Source organism: Arachis hypogaea, chromosome 3 (assembly GCF_003086295.3).
Source record: "Arachis hypogaea cultivar Tifrunner chromosome 3, arahy.Tifrunner.gnm2.J5K5, whole genome shotgun sequence".
NCBI classification, from domain to species: Eukaryota; Viridiplantae; Streptophyta; class Magnoliopsida; order Fabales; family Fabaceae; genus Arachis; species Arachis hypogaea.
The window spans coordinates 57,070,127-57,094,544 of NC_092038.1; the positions used below are offsets into that span (position 1 = coordinate 57,070,127).

Here is a 24,418-nt window from a genome sequence, read left to right on the forward strand (position 1 = left end):
CATGGAGAATTATGGAGTGCTCTTGGTGCTCCACCCTTAATTGGTTCATATCATGACTCAATCCTTCTTGAGAAGTGTTGAGTTGTTCCCAATAGTTGTTTGGAGGAAAGTGCATCCCTTGAGGCATCTTAGGGATTTCTTGATGATGAGCTTCTTCATGCGTCTCTTGAGATCCATGGATAGCCTCTCATGTTTGCTCCATCCTCTTCTTAGTGATGGACTTGTCCTCCTCAATGAGGATGTCTCCTTCTATGACAACTCCAGCTGAGTAGCATAGATGGCAAATAAGATGAGGAAAAGCTAGCCTTGCCAAGGTGGAGGGCTTTTTGGCTACTTTGTAGAGTTCTAGAGAGATGACTTCATGAACTTCTATTTCCTCTCCAATCATGATGCTATGGATCATGATGGCCCGATCCACAGTAACTTTGGATCGGTTGCTAGTGGGGATGATGGAACGTTGGATGAACTCCAACCATCCTCTAGCCACAGGCTTAAGGTCCAGTCTTCTTAATTGAACCGGCTTACCTTTTGAGTCTCTTTTCCATTGAGCTCCTTCCACACATATGTCCATGAGGACTTGGTCCAACCTTTGATCGAAGTTGACCCTTCTAGTGTAGGGGCGTGCATCTTCTTGCATCATAGACAAGTTGAATGCCAACCTTACATTTTTCGGACTGAAATCTAAGCATTTCCCCCAAACCATTGTAAGATAATTCTTTGGATTCGGGTTCATACTTTGATCATGGTTCCTAGTTATCCGTGCATTGGCATAGAACTCTTGAACCATTAAGATTCCGACTTGTTGATTAGAGTTGGTAAGAACTTCCCAACCTCTTCTTTGGATCTCATGTCGGATCTCCGGATACTCATTTTTCTTGAGCATGAAAGGGACCTCAAGGATCACCTTCTTCTTGGCCACAACTTCATAGAAGTGGTCTTGATGGGCTTTTGAGATGAGTCTCTCCATCTCCCATGACTCGGAGCTGGAAGCTTTTGTCTTCCCTTTCCTCTTTCTAGAGGTTTCTCTAGCCTTAGGTGCCATCAGTGGTTATGAAAAAACAAAAAAGCTATGCTTTTACCACACCAAACTTAGAATGTTGCTCGTCCTCGAGCAATGAAAAGAAAGAATAGAAGAAGAAGAAGAAGATATGAAGGAGAAGGAAAGGGGTGTGTTTCGGCCAAGGGGGATAATAGAGGGTTGTGTTGTGTGAAAATGAAGAAGGATGGAGGGGTTTATATAGTGGAGAGAGAGGGGTTAGATTTCGGTCATTTAGGGTGGGTTTGGGTGGGAAAGAGATTTTGAATTTGAAGGTTGGTGGGGTTTATGGGGAAGAGTGGATGGATGTGAGTGGTGAAGAGGTGATGGGGAAGAGTGATTGGGGTGATTGGTGAATGATGTTTGGAGAATAGTGTTATGAAAAGGTGTGAGAGAGAGGGAGAAGGTAGGTGGGGATCCTGTGGGGTCCACAGATCCTGAGGTGATCCTGTAGGGTCCATAAATCCTGAGGAGTCAAGGATTTCTCATCCCTGCACTCTTTAGGCGTGTAAAATGCCCTCTGTATGAAATCCTGGAGTTTAACGCCAGATTGATGCTTATTTCTGGCATTAAACGCCAGCTCTATGCTTATTTCTGGCATTAAACGCCAGCTTGGTGCTTGTTTCTGGCGTTTAATGCCAGCTTTTCTCAGGGTGCTATCCTGGCCTTCAAACGCCAGACTGCTTCATGTTTCTGGCGTTCAACGCCAGATTCATGCTCTGTTCTGGCGTTAAACACTAGCCAGATGCTCCTTATTGGCGTTTAAACGCCAGTAAGCTCTTCCTCCAGGGTGTGCTATTTCTTCTGCTATTTTTTATTCTGTTTTTAATTTTAGTACTTGTTTTGTGACTCCACATGATCATGAACCCAATAAAACATAAAAGAACAATAAAATATAGATAAATAAAAATTGGGTTGCCTCCCAATAAGCGCTTCTTTAATGTCAATAGCTTGACAGTGAGCTCTCATGGAGCTCACAGATCATCAGAGCATTGTTGGGACCTCCCAACACCAAACTTAGAGTTTGAATGTGGGGGTTCAACACCAAACTTAGAGTTTGGTTGTGGCCTCCCAACACCAAACTTAGAGTTCAATTGTGGGGGCTTTATTTGACTCTGCATTGAGAGAAGCTTTTCATCAGGGGCGAAGCTACATACTGGGAAAGGGGGGCAACGGCCCCCCCTAATTTTAATTTTTTACATGTAAATTATATGTAAATTTCAGTTTAGCCCCCCCTAAAAATTTTATTTTAATATTATTTTATTGTGTAAATAATTTTAGCCCCCCTCTAATATTTTTTCTAGCTCCGCCCCTGCTTTTCATGCTTCCTCTCCATGGTTGCAGAGGAGGATCCTTGAGCTTTAAACACCAGGTAGTCTCCATTCAATTGAAGGACTAGCTCTCCTCTGTCAACATCAATCACAGCTCCTGTTGTGGCTAGGAAGGGTCTTCCAAGGATGATGGATTCATCCTTATCCTTCCTAGTGTCTAAGATTATGAAATCAGCAGGGATGTAAAGGCCTTTAACCTTCACTAACACGTCCTCTATCAATCCATAAGCTTGTCTTATTGACTTGTTTGCCATCTCTAATGAGAATGTGGCAGCATGTACCTCAAAGATCTCTAACTTCTCCATTACAGAGAGTGGCATAAGATTTATGCCTGACCCCAGGTCACATAGAGCCTTCTCAAAGGTCATGGTGCTTATGGTACATGATATTAAGAATTTACCAGGATCTTGTTTCTTTTGAGGTAAAGTTTGCTGAACCCATGTATCTAGTTCACTAATGAGCAAGGGAGGTGCATCTTCCCAAGTCTCATTACCAAACAACTTGGCATTCAGCTTCATGATACCTCTTAGATATTGAGCAACTTGCTCTCCAGTTACATCTTCATCCTCTTCAGAGGAAGAATAGTTTTCAGAGCTCATGAATGGTAGAAGGAGGTTTAATGGAATCTCTATGGTCTCTATATGAGCCTCAGATTCCTTTAGGTCCTCAATAGGGAACTCCTTCTTGTCTGGGAGACGTCTCATGAGGTCTTCCTCATTGGGATTCACGTCCTCCCCTTCCTCTCTAGGTTCGGCCATTTTGATTATGTCAATGGCCTTGCACTCTCTTTTTGGATTCTCTTCAATATTGCTTGGGAGAGTACTAGGAGGAGTTTCAGTGATTTTCTTACTCAGCTGGCCCACTTATCTCTCCAAATTTCTGATGGATGACCTTCTTTCACTCATGAAACTTAAAGTGGCCTTAGACAGATCAGAGACTATGTTTGCTAAGCTAGAGGAGCTCTGCTCAGAATGCTTTGTCTGTTGCTGAGAAGATGATGGAAAAGGCTTGTTATTGCTAAGCCTGTTTCTTCCACCATTATTAAAGCCTTGTTGGGGCTTTTGTTGATCCTTCCATGAGAAGTTTGGATGATTTCTCCATGAAGAATTATAGGTGTTCCCATAGGGTTCTTAGGATCATAAGCTTCTTCTTCAGAAAATCTATTTCAACGCTCTGGATGTCTACTTTCCAACGCCATTGAGAGCGCGCCATTTGGAGTTCTGTAGCTCCAGAAAATCTATTTCGAGTGCAGGGAGGTCAGAATCCAACAGCATCAGCAGTCCTTTTTCAGCCTGAATCAGATTTTTGCTCAGGTCCCTCAATTTTAGCCAGAAAATACCTGAAATTACAGAAAAACACACAAACTCATAGTAAAATCCAGAAATGTGAATCTTGCATGAAAACTAATGAAAACATCCCTAAAAGTAGCTAGATCCCACTAAAAACTACCTAAAAACAATGCCAAAAAGCGTATAAATTATCCGCTCATCACCACTTGTCACGCGTACGCGTCGCCCGACAGATGACCTTCTCATGCGTATGTGTCGCCATGAATTCAGCAAATCCCCATTTCTTCATGAATTCTCCACTTTGCATGCTTTTCTCTTCACTTCTTTCCATCCAATCCTTGTCTTATAAGTCTGAAATCACTCAACAAACATATCAAGGTATCGAATGGAATTAAAGCGAATTAAATTGAGCTATTTTAAGGCCTAAAAAACATGTTTTCACTCTTAAGCATAAATTCGGGAGAATTACAAAACCATGCTATTTTAGTGAATAAATGTGGAAAAAGTTAATAAAATTCACCAAATAAGACACAAGATAAACCTTAAAATTGTGGTTTATCTAGTATCATTTTGGTAGTTTATTCTTCTCCCATATTTACATATATTTATAAGAGTAAACCATCAATTGCACACTTGAATTATCAGAATGCTGACAAAAATATCCCCAATTTTTATTAACGACAAAATATTCTTAAAATATTTTAAAACGTGATAAAAATATCCAATGTTAAATATATATTATCAAAAAATACTTTAAAATTAGATTTTGATGCTATTTTTTGCAAAATTTATTACAAAAATAAGATAATTTTATCCTTAAAATTTAATAATTTTATGCTAAGTAATTTTTTATCAATGATTAAGAATATTTTTAAAAATAATAAAAAATTCTAGAGACTAAATTTTATCTTTTTTATATGTATTTTTTAAATAATTATTCAAATATTTTTACAAAATTTTAATTTAAATGCATTAACAGTTTGTCACACACAAAAATTATTTATTATTTAAAAAAATAATACTATTTTTATTATTTTGTCGTATTTTATAATATTTTAAAAATATTTTTATTGTTATAAAAAATAAAACTTATTTTTGTCAGTGTTTCAAAAGTCCGGTGCGTTTTTAATAATTTACTCTATTAGACACCAAAAAGAATAATTTACTCTATTTGTAATTATTAAATTGTTTTATTTATTTAAAAATATCCTTCTAACCTCTAATCCCAAAGACAAAAAAATGTATATAAAAAAAAAGTGAAAGTAAACTCCACCGAATACAGAGTAGTGGTGGGTGGGGACTGCATTGTCTCCTTCTTTGATTAAGAAAACAAGAAAAGATTTTTTTGAGGGCCAAGCAAATATTACCATTGGCTAGGTGTAGTTGTAGCGTGTCATTGACGGACAAAAGGTATAAAATATTAAAATAGTACAAACCAAAGTGAAGCACAAAAAACTCGTGTTCCTTAAAAATAAAGAAGCCGGCAACTAACAATGATTGATGTTAATGTTATTGTTTACTCACAAACACCTTCGTCAAGGAATCAAAACCCACCTCTCTTTTGAAATCTCCAAACTTCTGTTGTTCTTTTTCTTGTTTGTTTTGTCCTGGGAAATATCAGTCCTTCATCATTTCCCTTCTTTTTCTTGTTTCTGCAATGGAGGGTGTCACTGTGGTGAAGCCAGAGGCCGAGGAGGTTACAGGGGATGTGCAGAAAGACCGGGAACTGGTTCTAGAATCTTCTCACCCTGTTGTGGAGGACAGTGTTGATAGAGTTAGCAGCACTGACATGGAGGAACAACAGCTCCAGAACAACAACGTTGGTGATGATAACAAGTACGTGTTTGATATAAATGTCATGCCTCATTTCATTTGCATATAGTTTCCTCCAGAACCTTCCTTTTTTATTTTTTAGTTTTTGCTTTCTATTTTTGGGTACTATTATTGTTGTTCTTCCTTTGAAAGTTACCATCTTGCTCTTGGTCATTTTAGCTTTAGTAAAGTTTTATGATTTCTGTTGCTGCAAAACCACTGATGAACAATTAAGATGTGGGGTTTCTTAATCTTCGCCTTAAATTGGTTTCTATTGGTGTAAGAGAGGACATGTGCGATTTTAGGTTTAAGCTTGGGCATTAAATTTTTTTTTTAAATAAAAAAAAGGGAAGGGGTGGGGGATTATGTTCCTGAAAAAGGTTTTTTTTTTTTTCAAAAATTTTAATGCAGGAATTTTATGTTAGTGGCAGCACAGGATTTGAATTATTCATGTAAATGCGTAATTTTTTTATAAAACGTCGTAATTGAGGTGATATATGGCAATTATGTCAATTATGTAACCCCAAAGAGAGCTATGAGCTGGAAATGAGTCCTAGGGTTAGGGCTTTTTCATCCCCAATGATTATATATGCTGGGAAATTCAGTAAACTTATGTCTCAACAGAATATTCCGCTTTGCCGAAAAATACCCTTAAGGGAAAAAAAATCAACAGAGTCGTTTCCAGTTTCCTACTAGGTAGATCTACTACATAGCTCCCTTGATGTCTTTGGAATTTGGATCAACTACTAAAATTTCAATGGAACCATTTAGAGAAGATCTTCTTTAATGATTTCTCTTACAGTTTTGTTTGGAAACTTCTTTACTGGGAGCCTGTTGATCTTCTCGTGTGACAAACCACCCAACTTTCAATTGAGGCTTAGTTTGGTAAAGTCTTTTGGAAAGGTGTTTGTGCAAAAGCACAAGTTTCATATTTTGTGTTTTGTATATAAATAGACCCTGGGCTTGTGTTTGTAGTATTTAAAGGATAGAGGTGCTTTTAAAAGCACCGAGATGAAACTTTTTAAAAATGAATTTTGCTTATCAAAATTGAAAAGTCTAATATAACTTCATACATTTCCAAATTTAACTCTTATATATATGTCTTTTATAATATTTTTTAATTTTAAAAGCTAATTTACGAAACGCAATTGTTGGTGCTTGTGTTTATTAAAAGTTATTTTTAATTTAATTTACTAAATATAAATGCTACAACTTTTAAAAAGTTATTTTTTGTAAGTTACTTTTAAAAAGTAAAAACTTTATCAAACCAAGTTTCAGTAATTCATTTATCTTGTAATCTCTTGTACATGTCCTCATCTATTCTTGTAGTTACTTTGGGAGAAGATCCATGGTACCTAAACTTTGGAATTCTGATGTGAAAATTTATTGTTGAACTTGGATTCTGTTTACTTCTCCATCTTACCATTCTTGGTAAAACAACCCCTTTATTTCAAGAGCTTCATTTCCCAACCTATGATCAAATCAACTACTACTCTTTAAAAATAGGAACTTTGAATTGATATCTATTGAAATAATGAGTTGACTTAGAACATCCATTGCTAATTTAAAAGGAAAAAGCTCCTCTAACATGAGCTTATAAAATAGGTGTATAGCCTCCATGGTCAACCTTCCTAGCATAAACAAAAAAATTTCTATAATATTAAGGTCTTTTGTCCTAATCTCTCTCGTTACTTTCACATAGTATAGTCTTTTACAGCTATGGTGGAATAGTGGTGAAGTTCTGTGATTGCAATAGTGGTGCACAAACACAATGATAGTGGTCGTGGTGGTGCGTGATGTTGATGATGATGAAAATAGTAGAAGTGGTGGTAATGATTGAGGGGATAACTATGAGGGCTTGGCAGTAAGATATAACTGCATTTTGCATTTGGAATTTTTCTAAATGTCCCTTCTAATGGATTTTTTTTCCCTCTGCCAAACCATCATATTTTTGCTTCCTTATGAATGATAAATTTGTGAATATTTGTACATCATTCCTAATATCCATAAAATATTCTGAGGATTATTGGAAGCATGAAATACTTCACAGAAGGTGATGAGTTTGGGACTATACTTCGGTCTCCCGGGTCTCATTTTGAAGTTAGTACCTCTGGTTTGTTTGATAAAAAAATGCTCTTTTCCATTTGTTTTCTCATTTGAGGAAAGGAGGAGCAAATTCTCAGTCAGATGGAATTAGATGCAGATGTTTTATGAATTTTGATTTTCTATTGAAGGCATTTTCACTTTACTAACTTATTAATCTGAGGATATTTGGGGAAATGTGATACATAACCCAACTTTTTGTCTGATTCAGTAATAGATAATCTCAGTTCAGCAAAAAGAATACAAGTCAATGATTTAAATCACAAGAAAACAAAGGAAGCATTTGAGATTTAACTCTTTTACAAGATATAAAGAACAGTTTCGATATAAAGAACAGTTTCAAGGGCATAAACTGATGAATTCGTTGTCTATCCAAGTTTAAAGAGTGATATTCTGGTGATAAAATCGATTCATTCAATTGTAACGGCATATGCCCTGACTGTCGTTTATGTGAGATTGGGTGCCTTTGACATGTATTATTATCCTTCTAAACTACTTTGGTGTGTTTTTTAGGATCAATTAATTTAAGAAGTCCTTTCAAATTGTTAAGCTTTTCGCATGTATTAGGACCCCGTTTTTGGATCTCATGCTACAATGTCATGAAGCTGTCTTCAAAATCTAGAAAATACAGGAAATCTAATAAATCCGAAACATTAATAATTCTAGGAAAGTGAAGGTTACAATTTTCAATATTGTCAAGCTTACGAGTGCTTTTATTATGTTCCCGGGGATGTGTCCATAACAATTTTTTGCTTCTTTTAGGTCATTGCCAGCTTCTGGATTTAATGGTGTAATTTCTAGCCCAAGCCAACTTACCATCTTCTATAATGGAAGTGTCTGTGTGTATGATGGACTCCCTGCTGACAAGGTATGCAGCTCTTTGAAGTTAGAATTGAATCTTGCAGATTTTTGTACTTCCAATCCAGCCTTCCTCTTTTATATGTTATGATACTATCCATCGAAATCTTATATTTTGATTATCTTTTATACTAACAGGTGCATGAAATAATGCTTATTGCTGCTGCTACTGCAAAGTCAGCTGAAATGAAGAAGATTAATCCACAGTCTCCTTTTGTTTCAGCTGTTCCCACAAGGCCTTCTTCGCCACATGCAACCTCCAATAATGTCGCTTCTCCTCAGTCAATCTGCTTCCCTGCGGAGAAGAATTCCATCTGCAGGCTGCAAGGTGGTAATTCTCATTATTTTTCTAGATGTAGATCATAATCTTGTTAATACTTACGGCACCTTCTTTTTGATATATTCTGTCTATTCCCTTTATTTGTCACCGTCACTTGTCAGTACATTACATCATTGAATCGATATATCTTGACAACAAATTGATCTAATGATATAGCAAAATATGATAGTGATAGATGACAACTATGCTAGGAGTACACTACAAATCAGTCGCCAAATCAGCCAGTCGTATAGAATACATGTTGAATACAAAATACATATTGAAAATGATTTAAACAACATATGTATTCATACAAAAATACATGATAGCTGATTTTCGGTGTGCACATAACATTTTTGGATAGCTGAAAAAGAATGGAGAGAGTTTTGTAACTGCATTGACTGTTATCTTTACTGTATCAAAATGCAAGACCATGTATTTCTGACTTACTATCTGTCTTCAGAGTTCCCAATAGCACGCAGGCATTCACTGCAAAGGTTTCTTGAGAAGCGTCGAGACAGGTACTGTCTTAATTCTAGACAGGTCTTTTCTATGGGCCTATTGGCATCTCTCGTAATTCTAGATCTCCGATTTCCTGACATTTTTTGCATAATTTGTATTTGTTGAAGGTTGGGGAGCAAAGCCCCGTATCCTACCTTGTCAACAACAAAAATGGCTGACAACATAGAGAACAACTTCAGTGCCGACAATGCACCGGATTTGGTTAAGCGATCAGAAGAGGAGTTGCAGCCAACTGTAGCTGCCTCTTGAGCATAACCATAGCTGGTATGACTATATATGGTTACATTATTGTTATTATCTGTTGTTGTAGCATATGGATCAAAATGTTAAATTGTTAATTAATGACTGTAGAAGCAACAAACTTGTGAGACTGAATTGTTAAATTGTGGGGTCTATATTTTACGTATATATATTTAATTAATGTAACTGCCTGAACCTGAAGGGATAGAAATAGTGTGACTTGGATGTTGTGTTTGTCTGGTCACCTGAACCTTTTAACTGTTTTACTCTATTTGAACAATTGATTATCCGTGTATTAATAATCTTCCTGCACTTGCTTTTATAATTTCGTGATTCCATCGAGATTCGGGGTTTAAAATTTAGAATTCATTAGATAACCAAATTTTTTGCGAGAATTGTGTTACTACAATGATGTCAAAAATTCTAGTTAAAAATGTTTACATTTACTTGTTCTGTTTAATTGCGGAGTACGAACATTATTCTCAAGTATTGGATTATTTTTTGTAGCTATAGTTTACATTTATCATTTTTCACTACAGTTGTGATGCTATCGAGGTTTTCTCAACTTTTCCACGCTCACAATACATTTGATCACTCGTATTTAATCATGGCTAATTCTATGGTGCTTATAAGTTTTTGCCTAATTTATGTTTTCCAGTAAGTTTTAATTTTTTAAAAATTATTTATTCTTATATCTTTTAAATTAAATAATAATTTTTAACCTTTCTTAATAAATAAACACCACTTTTTAGGCAGCATAGTATTCACCTTTAATCATTTAAGCTACTGAGTTGAGTATTTTAAGTGTTAAAAATGCAAGCAATTTTGCTAGGTGGAGTACCATCTAACTGCAGTCAATTAGTATATGGACGGTGAAAGAAACCCAACAAGGAAAAAAAAAAAAATCCTAAATCAAGAGTAATCATAATCTCAGTTTCACTCTTTATTCTTTCCCCATGTCACCTAGCCCCTTCCCCTTCTGCCACCAGCAGTTACCCACGTGTCCTCTTCCGCCACCAGCAGTCACAGGTCTTCCACCATCAACCATGCATCACCTTTCGTCACTTGCAGCCACACGTGACATCACAAACGTGGTAACATCTCCTTGGTGTTTTTTTTTTCTTCCTTTCCTCCACGTCTCTTCTTTTCTTTCTTATATTTTAGATTTTTTTTTAGATTTTGGATAATTTTTTTCAATAGTTTTAGAAGTTTTTTTTCTTTACTTTTTGGATTTTTTTTTTTTATATTTTGAAAAACAACATCCAAAACTTAACAGAAACATCTAACATCATTGAAATAAAACATATGAAACCTAACAAAAAAATATCAAAACTTGTTGAAAAGAACATCCAAAATACAACAAAAAGAATCATCTAAAGTCATTGTAGAAGAACTTCCAAAAGTGATCTAGAGAAAAAGAAGAAACGTGAAGGAAGGGGTGACGCAGAAAGATAGAAGGGACGCAACGGGAGAGGTGAAGGGGTCGGAGGGCATGTGTTTTTTGAGCAAAAAACTAGTTTTTCAAATTTTAAAATCAAGTGTTGAAAAGTTGGCTGCTTGGCCGCATATAGGATTGTTCTCTAGACTTTCTAATTGTTAAATCATTAAGTAACAAACTTCAAAATGAACTACATGGCAAGTGCATAATCATTTTAGAACTCTAGGCCATGTTCGCGAGCTGCATCTGCGAGTGCTTGAACACGACCATGGTACGGGTATCCACCTCGGTCGAAGGCCACCTTTGTAATCCCTTTCTCCAGACAGGACTTTGCAATGATTTCACCAACCCTCTTTGCTACTTCCTGAAGCCAAAAACAAAAACAAGAAAACAGAAACAAAACGAAAGGACCAGTGTCATAATTGAGTGGCTGAAAAGTATGAAGATGATGCAAACAAAGCAAGAATTCTTCCAAGGGAGTCAGACCTTACAAACTGTGTACACCAGAAACACAATCACGGAAGCAAGGTTATTTGCCAAGATACAAATTATACATGATACTCAGATTGAAAGGAAAATATGAAGATTCATGTGCAAATAATGAGTGATCTGGATTCCTGCTTCCAATATATATTGAACAATTTGAGGAAAAGTGGTAAAATCTTGGAACCCTGATGTGTAATGCTATTACTCGAAGTGGATATCAGTGAAAGTGGAGAGGAGCTTCAAAATGTAAATGTGTTTCTTCTACAAGTCTATGGAGCATTATGAATCAAATTAAAACTTAAACTTCTATTAAATTGGCATTAATAAAGCAAATAAACATCAGAGGTAACAGTTTCATATTCAGTATGCATTCGATGCTGAGAAACTCGGTGACCATTAACTGTTAGGTTTCCAATCAAAGATGCTTGAACGGTAAGAGATTTAGCTGACTTGCAGTAGTTACTATGGGAACAAATGTACAATCATAATCAAGGTATCCAGGTTCCTTGGTTTCCAAACTACAATGAAAAATTTGAAAACTATGTGTAGTAAAAACCAGTTCGCTTAAGTGTCAAGTTTAAATAGAGCATTGAATGCTATTTGTCACTGTAAAGTGAATAATTTTTCCTCTTTGGTATAAAGAGTTTCCAAATAACTATTTATAACCTAAAACTTTATATTCTTTTCCAGGTTAGTTTTTAAGTTTGAGAAGTTATCTATTAAGGAAACACGACGTTTAATCACAAGAACAGGAATGTTTCCAGTGCGTGGACTGAAGTATGACAGTAATTAAGCGATAATCAGCACATCAAAAGCATTTTAGAGCTTACAACTGTAGGACCAGCTGTGTAGTTGAACTCTTCAAAAACTGCCTTCTGCATTGTTGAAACCGAAGCAAGAGTGTGCATGTTGGTGTCATCTATGACCTGGACAGAAAGATGCTTGTTGGATCGGAACACGGACAATCGTGGCCTTTCTGGTGTCCCTTCAACCTGACAAACCAGAAAATGATCCAAAACAGATATGCATTGCATTCTTCATGAGGTGAACTTACAATCAAAAGCTTTACCAAAGAATGCCTTGGCATTCCATATAAGCAGTAAAAAGACTGTTCCACAGAGTACAGTACTAGCAATAAGAAGAAAAAGGTAAAGAGAAAACCGGGTACATTTTCCCCCTCTTGAACAGAAATTTTCATTTTCTTTTGTTTTAACTTTTTTCTTAAATCATGTAACAAAGAAACTCATCCAATATTTCAAATCTGTTAAGTTTACATGCTTAACCAATTCCAATTACTAGGTGAACCCTGCAGTACCAAAACTTATGAACTTCCACTAAATGGAAAGATGGATCATAAAGCACAACAAAGTGCATATAATATAAAGCCATAGCCAACAATGCAGAAAAAACAAATAAATCACTGCATATTCAGCAAAGAGAAAAAACAAACAAAAGCATAAATGCAACAGGTGTAAAATACAATTGCATATTGTCGGGCATGAATTGACTTTCAAACACACTAAATTAGGCTCCTTTTGTTTAGTGTTTAACACAAATAACGGAGGTACACAAAAGATGTAATCACACAGAAACCGAGAGTGACATGGTAGCAATTAAATAAACTGTCTTAATATGCATATCAGAAGGAAGGACACTAGAGTCTCTCTTTTCAACGTCTTGTTTGAACTCAGCATCAGAGAACTACAATGTTAACAACATGAAATCAGTGTAAACAATTAACTATTCAAAAAGCAAGGAAAGAAGAAGGGTAAACCGTAAAAACAGCCAGCAAAAACCATAACTACTCTCAGAATTCTAGCAGCTACTATAATTTAGAAAAGAAGGAACGTAATTAAAAGGGACCTTCTTCCTGATGCGGGTGTGGCGGGCGGTCCTGTCTTGTCGGCGGGTGGTGGAATGGGCTTCAACGACGAAACAGAAGGAAGGGGTTAGCGGGTTCGGTGGGAGGAAGGAGGAGGAAGTGGGGAACGCTGATTGAAGGAAGGAGAGAGAAGAAGTATTCATTCTTGTGTAATCTCTAATCACTCGCCCTTCGCGCTACTTTTGCTATCATCACACCTTATCCTTCTGCTGCTTCCTACTTCCTACTTCCTACTTCCTACTCTCCCATTTTCGTCACACTTTCTAGATTTTATTTTTTTGAGTTTTTAATTTTGATAAGATGACAAAGAGGTCTTAACTTTTTGATCGCCAACATTTAAGTTTTTATGAATTTAAAAATATATTTAAGTTCTCATCTTTTTAAAATTTAGATATATAAATTCTTTATATTCATTTGGGTCAGTCAGATCTAACAAAAATATCAAATGACTTTCGTTCATTCGGATACAGAGAGAATTTTTAAAATAGAACAAATTAAATTTAGAATCGATGTCTCCAAATTTTGAAAAGGTCATAAACTTAAATCTATTTTTAAATCCTTAAAAAATTAAATGTCTGCAGACCAAAAAATTTCATCAAATATTATTTTGAAAAATTTATTATTATTATTATTATTATTATTATTATTATTATTATTATTATTATTATTATTATCAAATAAATAGGTTAATTTACATTTTTAATATTCTAAATACAATATAGAAATAAAATTATTAATTAACAACATAAATTTTTTAAGAAAAAAATGTATAAATATTTTAAGTTAGGAAAAGTATGAGAAGCCAATGAAATATTTATACAATGTGTACAATGATTGTATATATGTAATGCATGTATAAGCCACGTTGTGGCTTTTCTTTCTTTTGTTTCCGAAAAACAAATAATAATAATAATAATAATAATAATAATAATAATAATAATAATAATAATAATGTTAACAATTACAAAAATTAATTTAAATTTTTGTTTATCAAAATAATTTTCAATAAATAATTTAAACTAATAGAATAAATCATAATTAAATTAAATATCAGTAATTTTTAAATTTTAGTTAATTATTTTTAATAAAATAATTTTTTTAAAAATAAAATCTCAACAAATATAATGACTCGTAAATAACTAATTATTTATTTTTTTAAAAATTTGAGGTCATACATAATAAATCATAAATAACTAATTATTTAATTTTTAAAAACTCAAGATATTATAGAATTCATTCAAATAAATTAATTTTTATATTAAATTGTACAAAACCATAATATATGAACAATATAAAAAGCATTGAAGATTTAATTAAGAAACACAAAAATTATATTGTTTAGTTGAATTTTATAGAAAAATGACAAAAAATTTAGTTAAACAGGACATAAATTTTATTTGAATAGCATAAAAATGTAAGTTGAATAATACGTAAATTATTTTGAATTGTATATTTTTCAGTTGAATAACAAAAAAAAAACATAAATTTTAATATCTAAAAATAGAAACTTTAGTTGAAGAATACAAAATTTAAATTGTGTAAATTTTTTAGTTGAATAACAAAAAACTTCTTACAAAAATTTTAGCTGAAAATACATAAATATTAGTTGAATAACACCAAAAAGTAGCTTGAATGATATAAGCTCCCCTCCTCAAATTGGTTCTTGCGTTATTGGTAATGTAACAGATGTAACAGCTTAGCTTGCTCATCTCCTTTGAGAACCAGAAGCCAATCATGATGAAGATGATTTCAATATACAACAGACAATTCATATCCCTGAGACACCCCATCAGACAGAAGATGTACTTTGTCCTCCTCCAAAATCTTCCAACACTCTTGGCCCTTTGTGTTACCAGATTATGGATATCTCGCTGCCTGTTAATTTCAGCTTGCCATCTGCCGAGAAACTGAAATCGTATGAAGAACTATGCGATAGTTGAAGAACCCGTAACACTAGAGAAGAGTTTGTGAAAACAGAATTAGTAATGCAAAACAATCTTTAAAATGAAGAAACCTCTATTGCTAAAGTGTAAGAAAGAAAAATGTGTACAACAATGATATAAGACTCTCTATAGAACCTGAAGATTAAGACTACATATATATATGTACTGCAACACTATTTTGCAGACCAATAACTAACTTAAGCAGACCAATTCTAACTAACCAATCTTGTGTCTTCTTGACGTCTTTCCTTAATATCTTTTCTTTCTTTATTTATACCTACAACACCATCTACCTTGAAGCAATATGATGTGACAAGCTACCCAAAGCTTCATATCGCTAAGTCCATTCCATGATATTAAACGATGTTTCTAACTTTATACTTTGTTGTGTTCTCTCCCTTCCTTTCTTCTTTGCTTATAGGATCTGTTTCTAGTTTTCAGGATTTGGTTTGTTCACTAATCATTTTTCTTCTTCGTACATGTTTGAGATTATTTGAGTACTAAAAACATATTTGCGTGAATTAAAAAATATTAAAAACACTTATATTCATGATTCAGATTATTTGAGTACACTAAAACAGGGACAAGAAAAGTTGCGTGAATACCTTACATGTTTCATGAATGTTGCCTTGAAATACCTAACTTGCACACTGGGGTCTACTTTCATGCCAATAAAAATGGTTTGAAGCCAGGAAAATTCCAGAATGCCATTGTTGTTGTAAAACCTAAAACCTTAGGTGACATTCGAGAAAAAGTGCTAGGCTTTATAGAAATTGAAGAGCTATTTTTATCTTGCTATCATACTAAATAGTTGATCTTTACTCCGCAGGCTCGTCACAATGCTCGTTGGTTCGGGAAAGACAAATCCATTGATAACAATGCTAAGCATGAAAATATTATTAAGGAAAAGTTTACATAGCAATCTCATCAAACTACTAAGTTGACCTAGGACCTATGGTAAAACCTGGTCAAATTATAATTAAATAAATAATAAATTAAATATAAAAAAATAGTTAAAAAAATTTAGAAACATAATTTGAAAATTTAAATATAATATTTGGATTCAGTAAATTTTTTTAATCAGAAAACATAATTTTTTACGTAAAAACACATAATGAAAATTTGACCGGCAGTACCGGGTGAAATCTATCCGATACTGTAGTTGAGAAAAATAATTTACGAGTGAGAGAGATTAAAAAGTTAGAATTTATGATTTAGAAAGTAAAAATATTTAAAGTGCAACGCTAATCTTAAAGGCTTTGACCCAAAATTGGACCAACGGATTAAACCAAGTGAACCGCATTGATATCCATGTGGGCCCAAGATCCAACATATATAAATTTTAGTTATGAACATATCAGCTTATTAACCCTAGAGAAAGAGAGTGGGGTGCTGAAATGGAGAAGAGAGGAAGAAGAGAGAAAACCCTAACTCCATCAAATTTCAAACCACAATAACTTTTTATACGCAGTTCCAATTGACGTGCAGTTTGCGGCCATGTATCGCTCTTCTCACCCTCTTCAATTTTATTTAGGTATTGTGATGAGTATATCACTGTCCTCTTCCCAGTTTTAATTTTCCTCCTTAAATTTGAAATTTGGTATGGCTGTTGAATAATTTTCTGATTTTGGTTGTTTAGGAGTGCTTTAGTATGAGCCATTGGTGATATTTATCACAAAGTTCAGTGGGTTAATGTAAAAAACCTCAAAACCCTTGTGATTTATCAAATTTTATGAACCCTAGATTAACATATATGTGAAATTGTTATGTTAGTGCTGTTGGGTGTATCTGGAGCACTTGGAAGAAGGTGTTGGTAGCTAAAGCTTATTGGCGATGATTGAGAACCTTGGAAGTTTAAGTTATGATGTGTTTAGGTGTGAACTACCATCATAAAGATACGGTTTAAGTTTCATTTAGGTACCATATGGTGTGAGAAGAATTTCTTGGCTAGGTGCCCCTAGGATTAGGTTTGAATTGTGTAAATGGTTAGTATTAATATGTATAGTTGATATGTTGTTTAAACTAATGATTAGGTTGAGAATTGTGTGAAATTGCATGTTTAGTGTGTTAAAAAAATTGATAAATTGGATAATGATTATTGGTTTGTGGAATATGCGATGAAATTGTAAATTTGGACTGGAGGCTGTGGATTTTGGGCCGGAGGGCAGGAAAAGGTAAGGACGATAAGTGATGATTGAATTGTGTGATAATGTATGAGATTGAATGCAAAATTTTTATGGAATGCATGAAATTTGGTTGATTGACGAAATAATAAAAAATGAGATTTCTGAAATGTGTAATGGATGTATTTGAGTTGGAATGTGTAGATGGAATAGGTTTGGATTTAGTTGTGTGTGAATATGTGACTTGAGTTGGTTTGGCTTCACTTTGTTGGCTGAAATTGATTGAGGCTTGTGAATCATTGGAAAATTGGTAAATGTGTCTTTTTGGTAAAAACAGATTTTTTGCCATCGTCGGTGGGCTGTAACTCGGCCCTCGGAGTTGGAAAACTTTCAAAACTAACTTTTTATGAAAATTCATTTATCGATCTTTCTAATGGTTTAAGAATGGTTGAAAATGGAATTTTGTGGAAAAAGTTATGGGATTTTGAAAATTGGACTGAAAAACTGATTTCTGCAACATATCAGATTTTCTGTTTTTTGATATGGATGCGTACGCACACACTGTATACGTATGCAGAATGGTCCAAAATTGGGGTCAGGCGTACGCGACACCATGCATGCGTACGTGACTTACTAAATTTTCACCTTATGCATACGCGGACTTTTGTATGCATACGCACACCTCCCAGAATTTGAAAAAATGTGTTTTTATGGCTTTCAACTCTTCTTTTGGTCGCCTAAACCTTTATAAACCTCGATAGGAGTCTAGAGCTGGCTGAATTGAGGATGGAAGAGTTAGGGATAAAGCCAAATGAGTTGAGTTAGTAAAATTGAGAGAAATGAACATGATGTTAAGTGAGAATGATGATGATTATGAGATTGTTAATGAGAATGATGATGATTATGAGATTGGTATTGAATATGATCCATATTGTGATACACCTGCCTAGGTAGATGCAGTGGCATTGATCCACTTTCTTCGGGTTTGGTTTGAGTCTCCTGAGGTAAATGTAGTGGTTAGTCCCCACTTTCTCCCAATCAAGAGTGATTTGAGATTTGAGAAATTATCCGAGTTTCAGATTTTCTTGGGTAGATGCAATAGATCAGCTCCACTTGCTCCAAGCTGAGATCCGAGATTCTGTTGACCCTATATCGTAAGTTGAGATCCCAAGTATGTATGTATGTATGTATGTATGTATATATATATATATATATATATATATATATATATATATATATATATATATATATAATGATTATGATTTTGAGCTTGGGGATGTGCGCCCGTAGGGACTGTCCAATAGTTAGCTACCAGGACATGTCGGGTTGGCTATATAACTGACAGATGATATCATCAGCCATAGAGCAGGCATACATCATTTGCATATGTTTGATTTGTTTGGGTTTTCTTATTTGTATTTGGTTTGCCTAGTTGAATATGCCATACTATGTGATTATATGCTATTTGCCTTACTTGAATCTACTTGTGTATTACTTGTCTACATTGCTTATATTTGTACAATTGAGAGGTCCCTCATGCTGGTGTCGATTGACCCTGAGGGCTGTCCCTGTTGAAATGAAATGATGAAATGATTGATTAATAATGATGAATACTGAATGAGTGATTTGAGTTTCCTGGGTAGATGCAGTGAAATGATTTCTCTTGCTTCAGGTGAAGATATGAGGTATTGATATAGAATTATTGAGACAAAATAGCTGGTGATGTTTCTGCTTATGATTTTGGTTATGTTATGTTGAAGAATTAGAAAGTTAGGAAATATGAGAAATATGAACTAGATTTAAGTATTCCGTTATGACAGTTTCCTATTTATGGATTAGTGAGAACCTCTGATGAATATTTAATGAAAAGAAGCTTAGGATGCTTAGTGAGTTTCTATTATAGTACATTGTATTTATTTGGCACTTTTATCATACTAGGAACCTATGGGTCGAGGGTTCTCATTCCGTATATATCTCTTGGAGCTCAGCAGTGAGCTGTGATTTATCTGAAAGACGGCAAAGATCATTGGACTCCTGTTTTACTTTTCTTAGAATCTCTCCATATTTTATCTTGATAAACTTATATGTATGTTTTCATCATTTTGTAAAACATACCTATAGAGGCTTTGATGTATATTTTGGGAGAGGTAGGAAAATATTGTTGTCAAACTGATTTTATTTCTATACCCTAGTTGGCTTAAACATCGCAGGTCGCAACTAGTGGCTATTTTACTTATGTATATATATATACCTTGTAGATCTTAGTCAGGCGAATAGAAAGATAATTGTTGTTGTTGTAGGCACATAAAACAAAACAATAAAGAAAGCAATAAAGAACTGATATGGAGACAGTAATGAGAAATCAGTTGAGGCTCTCGAGATGCTTTATCTTTCCGGATTAATACTTCTTACTGTCTACTTAAAAAATGAATGATTCATTCTATGGAAAAGCTGTAAGTGATTAACGCCATGGATCGTGGTCTATTAATCTCCTCTAATCTATATCCAACGCCATGGATCGTGGTCATTAATTATGAACGAGGGTGAAGCTCACGCAATTCATTCTCTCTTGATCCTACTCAAAATGCCACAGACAAGGTTAGATCTTCCGGATCGGAGAATTAAGCTTAATATTCTAGCCTTAGCGCCACAGAAACCTTATCACCCATAACTAACTAGATTATATGTCAAATATCCCAATTAGCCCAGATGAATTATTGGTCTAAGTAATGCATTCTCAAGCTTATAACTCAATACTATCCGGGTTAGGACTCGTAAGAACTCATGTAGGGGGTCATACTCTCATTCCACCTCGGATTCATTAGATGAAAGACGACAATACATCATAGAATAGAATCAAACATATATTGAAATAGAGAAGTAATCATATTAATCCATAAGAATCAGCAGAGCTCCTAACCTTAACCTACGAGGTTTAGTTGCTCATAATTTACAAAGAGATCTATGGTCTGAAAGTATGATACTAGTTGATTCTAAACCTAAGTGATCTCCTTTTTATATAGGAGATGCTAAACCTAAAAGATGTTAATTTAAAACTAAAATGTACAAGGATAAACAAAACAAATCTAAAGAGTGCTGAAATCCACTTTGGGCCTACTTTGGTCTTGTGCTCATCCAAGCCTGGCGTTCAACTTGGAGAATGGGCGTTGAACGCCAGTTTTAGGCATTTAACACTGAATTTTAGTCCTTCTTGGGCGTTGAACTCTAGATATGGGTGTTCAACGCTAGTTATGTGCAGTGATCTGGAAGAAAAGTATAGACTATCATATATTTCTGGAAAGCCCCTAGAAGTTAGCTTTCCAACATCATTGAGAGCGCATCAATTGGACCTCTGTAGCTCAGGATATGCTCGTTGGAGTGCACGGAGGTCAGGATCTGATAGCATCTGCTATCCTTTCTTCCTCTCTGAACAAGACTTTGCTAATTCTACCATTTTTGTCAAAAAATCACCTAAAATCATAGAAAATCACAAAAACTCAAAGTAGCATCCAAAAAGTGAATTTTGCACTAAAACATATTAAAACATACTAAAAATTAATGAAATATAACTAAAAACACTATGAAAATGCTATGAAAAAGCGTATAAGATATCCACTTATTAAGCGCCTCCCTCATTCGTCGCCTCCTTCTCAGTTTTCCTGCAATTCGAGAAGCGGTTCCTCTGCATCGTTCTTCATCACAGCCGTCGTAGTCACTACGTCTAGGAAGCCCTCTACGTTACCAAGTCTCTGTCGCAACAGACTATCCTGGCCGAGCAATACCAAAAGTACAGAAGTGGAAGCCTTCTCCTACAACTCAACAATGTCTTCTTCTGAGATTAGTACATTCACCACTTTTTAGAGTCAAATTTGTGGTTATTGCTGGTTTTGATGTTGATGGTCACAGTAAAATTTATTGTTCAATAAAATTTTTTGTAATTCTTGTTGCTGGTTAGTACGTTCTTGGTTGTTGTTGCTGGTTCGTTGATCTAATTTATTATTCTATAAAATTTGTTGTAATTCTTGTTGTTGTTGTTTAGTACATTCTTGCTTGTTATTGCTGGTTATATTGTTGTTTATTTGTTATCTTTATATATATTGTTATTCATTTGCTTTTTCAATGACAACTGATTTTAAGGAGCTTATTGAGGAGGTTGAGAAACTTAAATTAGGTATGCAAAAAAAAAATTGAATTTCCATTCATAATTTATGTGCATTGATTTATAATCTATAATTTATAATTTATATTAATTTTTTGTTTTGTTTTGTAGAAATTGCATCAATCAGAGATGAATCTGGTGTGGATTCAGATTAATCATGGGGCTGGTTTAGTTGTTATTTAGTTGTAAAATGTGTTTGTTGGTTTGTTTGGTTTTAAGATTGTATTTGTTAGATATTTTTAAGTGTGTTTATTTATGTTTATTTATGTGTGTTTAATTTATATTTAGTTATTCAGATGGATTGAAAATATATTGAATTTGGATATGATGTACTCTTGTTATTTCAGTTTATCGACTATTTTGAATCTCTAGTTATTGTGATTCATATTTTGCTTATTAGGAATAAAAAACCAAAAAACGACTAAACTAAAATGATTTTAGTCCAGTTTGGTTCAGTTCAATTTTTGTAAAAGCAACAAATCGAACAGTTGTGTGTTTGTAAGAACTGAACATATCGATTTGGTTGGTTTTTGGTCTAAAATCGAACCAAATCGTACTGATAACACCCCTAATGGCTGATGATATCATCTATCAGTTATATAGCCAGTTCGACATGTCCTGGTAGCTGACCTTAGACAGAAACACCACCTCATAAAGCAAGTGGGTATGAGTCACAATCCCTCGCATACTACCCTCTTGACTTATAGCAAGTGAAATTGAACCACTACTACTACGTACTATCCAGGCAGATGTTTAAAACTCAACCCAAAACAAGTGAAATAAGCCACTACTACTGCTGCTACCCAAGCGTCTCAATTATTGACCCCAAAACAAGTGGGACGAACCATTATTACTGCCACTACCCAGGTATCTCATTCAAAAATCATTATCATTATTAGTATCATTTCAATTCCTTCATATTCATTCAAAATTCATAATTACATCAGTTCTCATCATTCTTCTTTCTCATAACCAACCTCATCAACAATCATATCTCAACTCAGTCACATTTCGTTAATATTATCATTATCTTCATCAATTACTTCTTATTCAACACTACCAACATCTCATTACCTAGTTATCACTTTGCAAATCTGTCTCAATATTCCCTTAACTCATTTAATCTATTCACCTTTGTTCTAAAGTTTAAAAAGTCACTAACGGACCCTAAATAGGTATTAAAGAGGTTTGAAAAGTTAGAGAGTACATTTAAAACTAAAAAATGCCACTTTTCTAAAACACCATGTGTACGTATGGACGTAAATCTTGCCAATATCACGTACGCGAGCACCTCCCGCATACGCAGGTTCTCCAAACAGAGCTGGTGGCTTCCGTACACATGAACACTGCCGCGTAGGCACACTTTCAGAACTTGGCCTTTCATGCGTACACATCCACATCATGCTTACGTGAGTGTACAAAACATAGAGGATTTTCGCGTATACATGCATGTGTCTGTATACGCATACCCTGCATTTTCCAGAAAAGTTGTTAAGTTTGTAGAAATCAATTTTTACACACCCAACTTCAAATATGCATAACTTTTTCGTTAAAAATTTATTTTCTGTCTGTTCTTAAAATATTGTAAACTTCACATACCTAATTCTTATTCAAAATTAGTTTTACAAAATTTGGGAGTCTGAAGCCAAGTTATGGTGCACTGAAGTTGGTTAAAAATCAGCTTTTACCAATTTTCAAAAAAAACCCTAGTTTTCAAATTCTCATTTCCAAACCACACTTTGACAACCAAAACAACTCCAAGGTTCCTAAACATGTTCATACATTACTCTTTCATAGTACACATGCCAACCTACATAATTCACCCAATCTATTCAATTTAATTTTCCAAACTCACCATCAACCTTTTACACATCCACAATCATTTTTATCTTATACTCATGAACATCATAATCCAATACATACAAGCTCATATACTCATCACAATCATAATTTAACATATACCAAATCATCCACCCTTTATACACAAATAATATACTATACACATATCATTCAATTCATTCGTATCTTATAGTCCTCTAGCCTAAGATTTCACGTGACATTAAACATTAACCATGAGAAACCAAAACCATACCTTGGCCGATACCCCCTAAGCCCAGAATACCTCAAAATGCCTCTCCTTCACAAGTTCCAAGCCTCCACCGTCAATTCCACAAGCTCAACCACCGGAACTTCGTTCCAAACCACCAATTGAACTCCAAATTAACAAGAAATACAATCTAATCCACACAATATCACAATAATCAACGTAGGACTCACTAATCAATAATTCACTAGGGTTTAACAATTTTTTACCTTATCCACAAATCAAATAGACAAAATCCAGTGATTATCCACTGCTAGAGTTCATCTAAACCATTAAAATCATTTAATTTCTCAATACCAAAACCTAAGATTTTCAAAATTGGGGAGAGAGAGACTGAGTGTGAAACTAGAATCTTCTTACCATAATACTTGTATGATTTTGAAGAGCTCGACATTTTGGTCGCGTGGCCGCAAACGGTGCGGCAATTGGAGCTCTAGATTGAAAGATATGACAAATTTAATTTTTTGGAGGAGAGGAAGTTAGGGTTCCATGTTTTTCCCCTCCTCTTCAACGTGTGTATGTGTGTGTTAAATAGGAGGAAGAAGACTGAGTTTGAGTTTGATTTCTTATATGTCGGGCTATGAGTCCGGTTTAGCACGTTGTCTTAGTTTTGGGCCAAAATTTTTAAAATTAGTGTTAAAATTTGTATTTTAATTATTTATACTTCTCTAAACTGTAAAATTTTATTTTCTAATTTCTTGGGCTTATAATTAATTTATTAGTTAATTAATTATTAATTTTCAGGATTTTACATAATGGGCTCTGAACAATAA

General features: G+C 34.4%; 2 protein-coding genes across 3 annotated transcripts; one reads left to right on the forward strand and one right to left on the reverse strand.

Annotated features, from left to right (window-relative positions):
- Nucleotides 1-4,951: 4,951 nt before the first annotated feature.
- On the forward strand, nucleotides 4,952-9,812 carry LOC112790628 (protein TIFY 3). Of its 2 annotated transcripts, none has more exons than XM_025833111.3 (5): nucleotides 4,952-5,492; nucleotides 8,334-8,439; nucleotides 8,568-8,757; nucleotides 9,212-9,269; nucleotides 9,378-9,812. In XM_025833111.3, the coding sequence occupies exons 1-5, from the start codon at nucleotides 5,314-5,316 to the stop codon at nucleotides 9,517-9,519; spliced, it is 675 nt and encodes a 224-aa protein (XP_025688896.1). In that variant the 5' UTR covers nucleotides 4,952-5,313; the 3' UTR covers nucleotides 9,520-9,812. The 2 variants fall into 2 exon arrangements, with proteins under 2 accessions (XP_025688896.1, XP_072089105.1); XM_072233004.1 differs by having other exon boundaries at nucleotides 5,047-5,492; nucleotides 8,568-8,760.
- Nucleotides 9,813-10,823: 1,011 nt separating this feature from the next.
- On the reverse strand, nucleotides 10,824-13,630 carry LOC112790629 (large ribosomal subunit protein uL18c). The gene is made up of 3 exons (XM_025833112.3): nucleotides 13,298-13,630; nucleotides 12,265-12,426; nucleotides 10,824-11,312 (listed from the first exon to the last, which is right to left on the reverse strand). The coding sequence occupies exons 1-3, from the start codon at nucleotides 13,457-13,459 to the stop codon at nucleotides 11,163-11,165; spliced, it is 474 nt and encodes a 157-aa protein (XP_025688897.1). The 5' UTR covers nucleotides 13,460-13,630; the 3' UTR covers nucleotides 10,824-11,162.
- Between the last annotated feature and the right edge of the window lie 10,788 nt (nucleotides 13,631-24,418).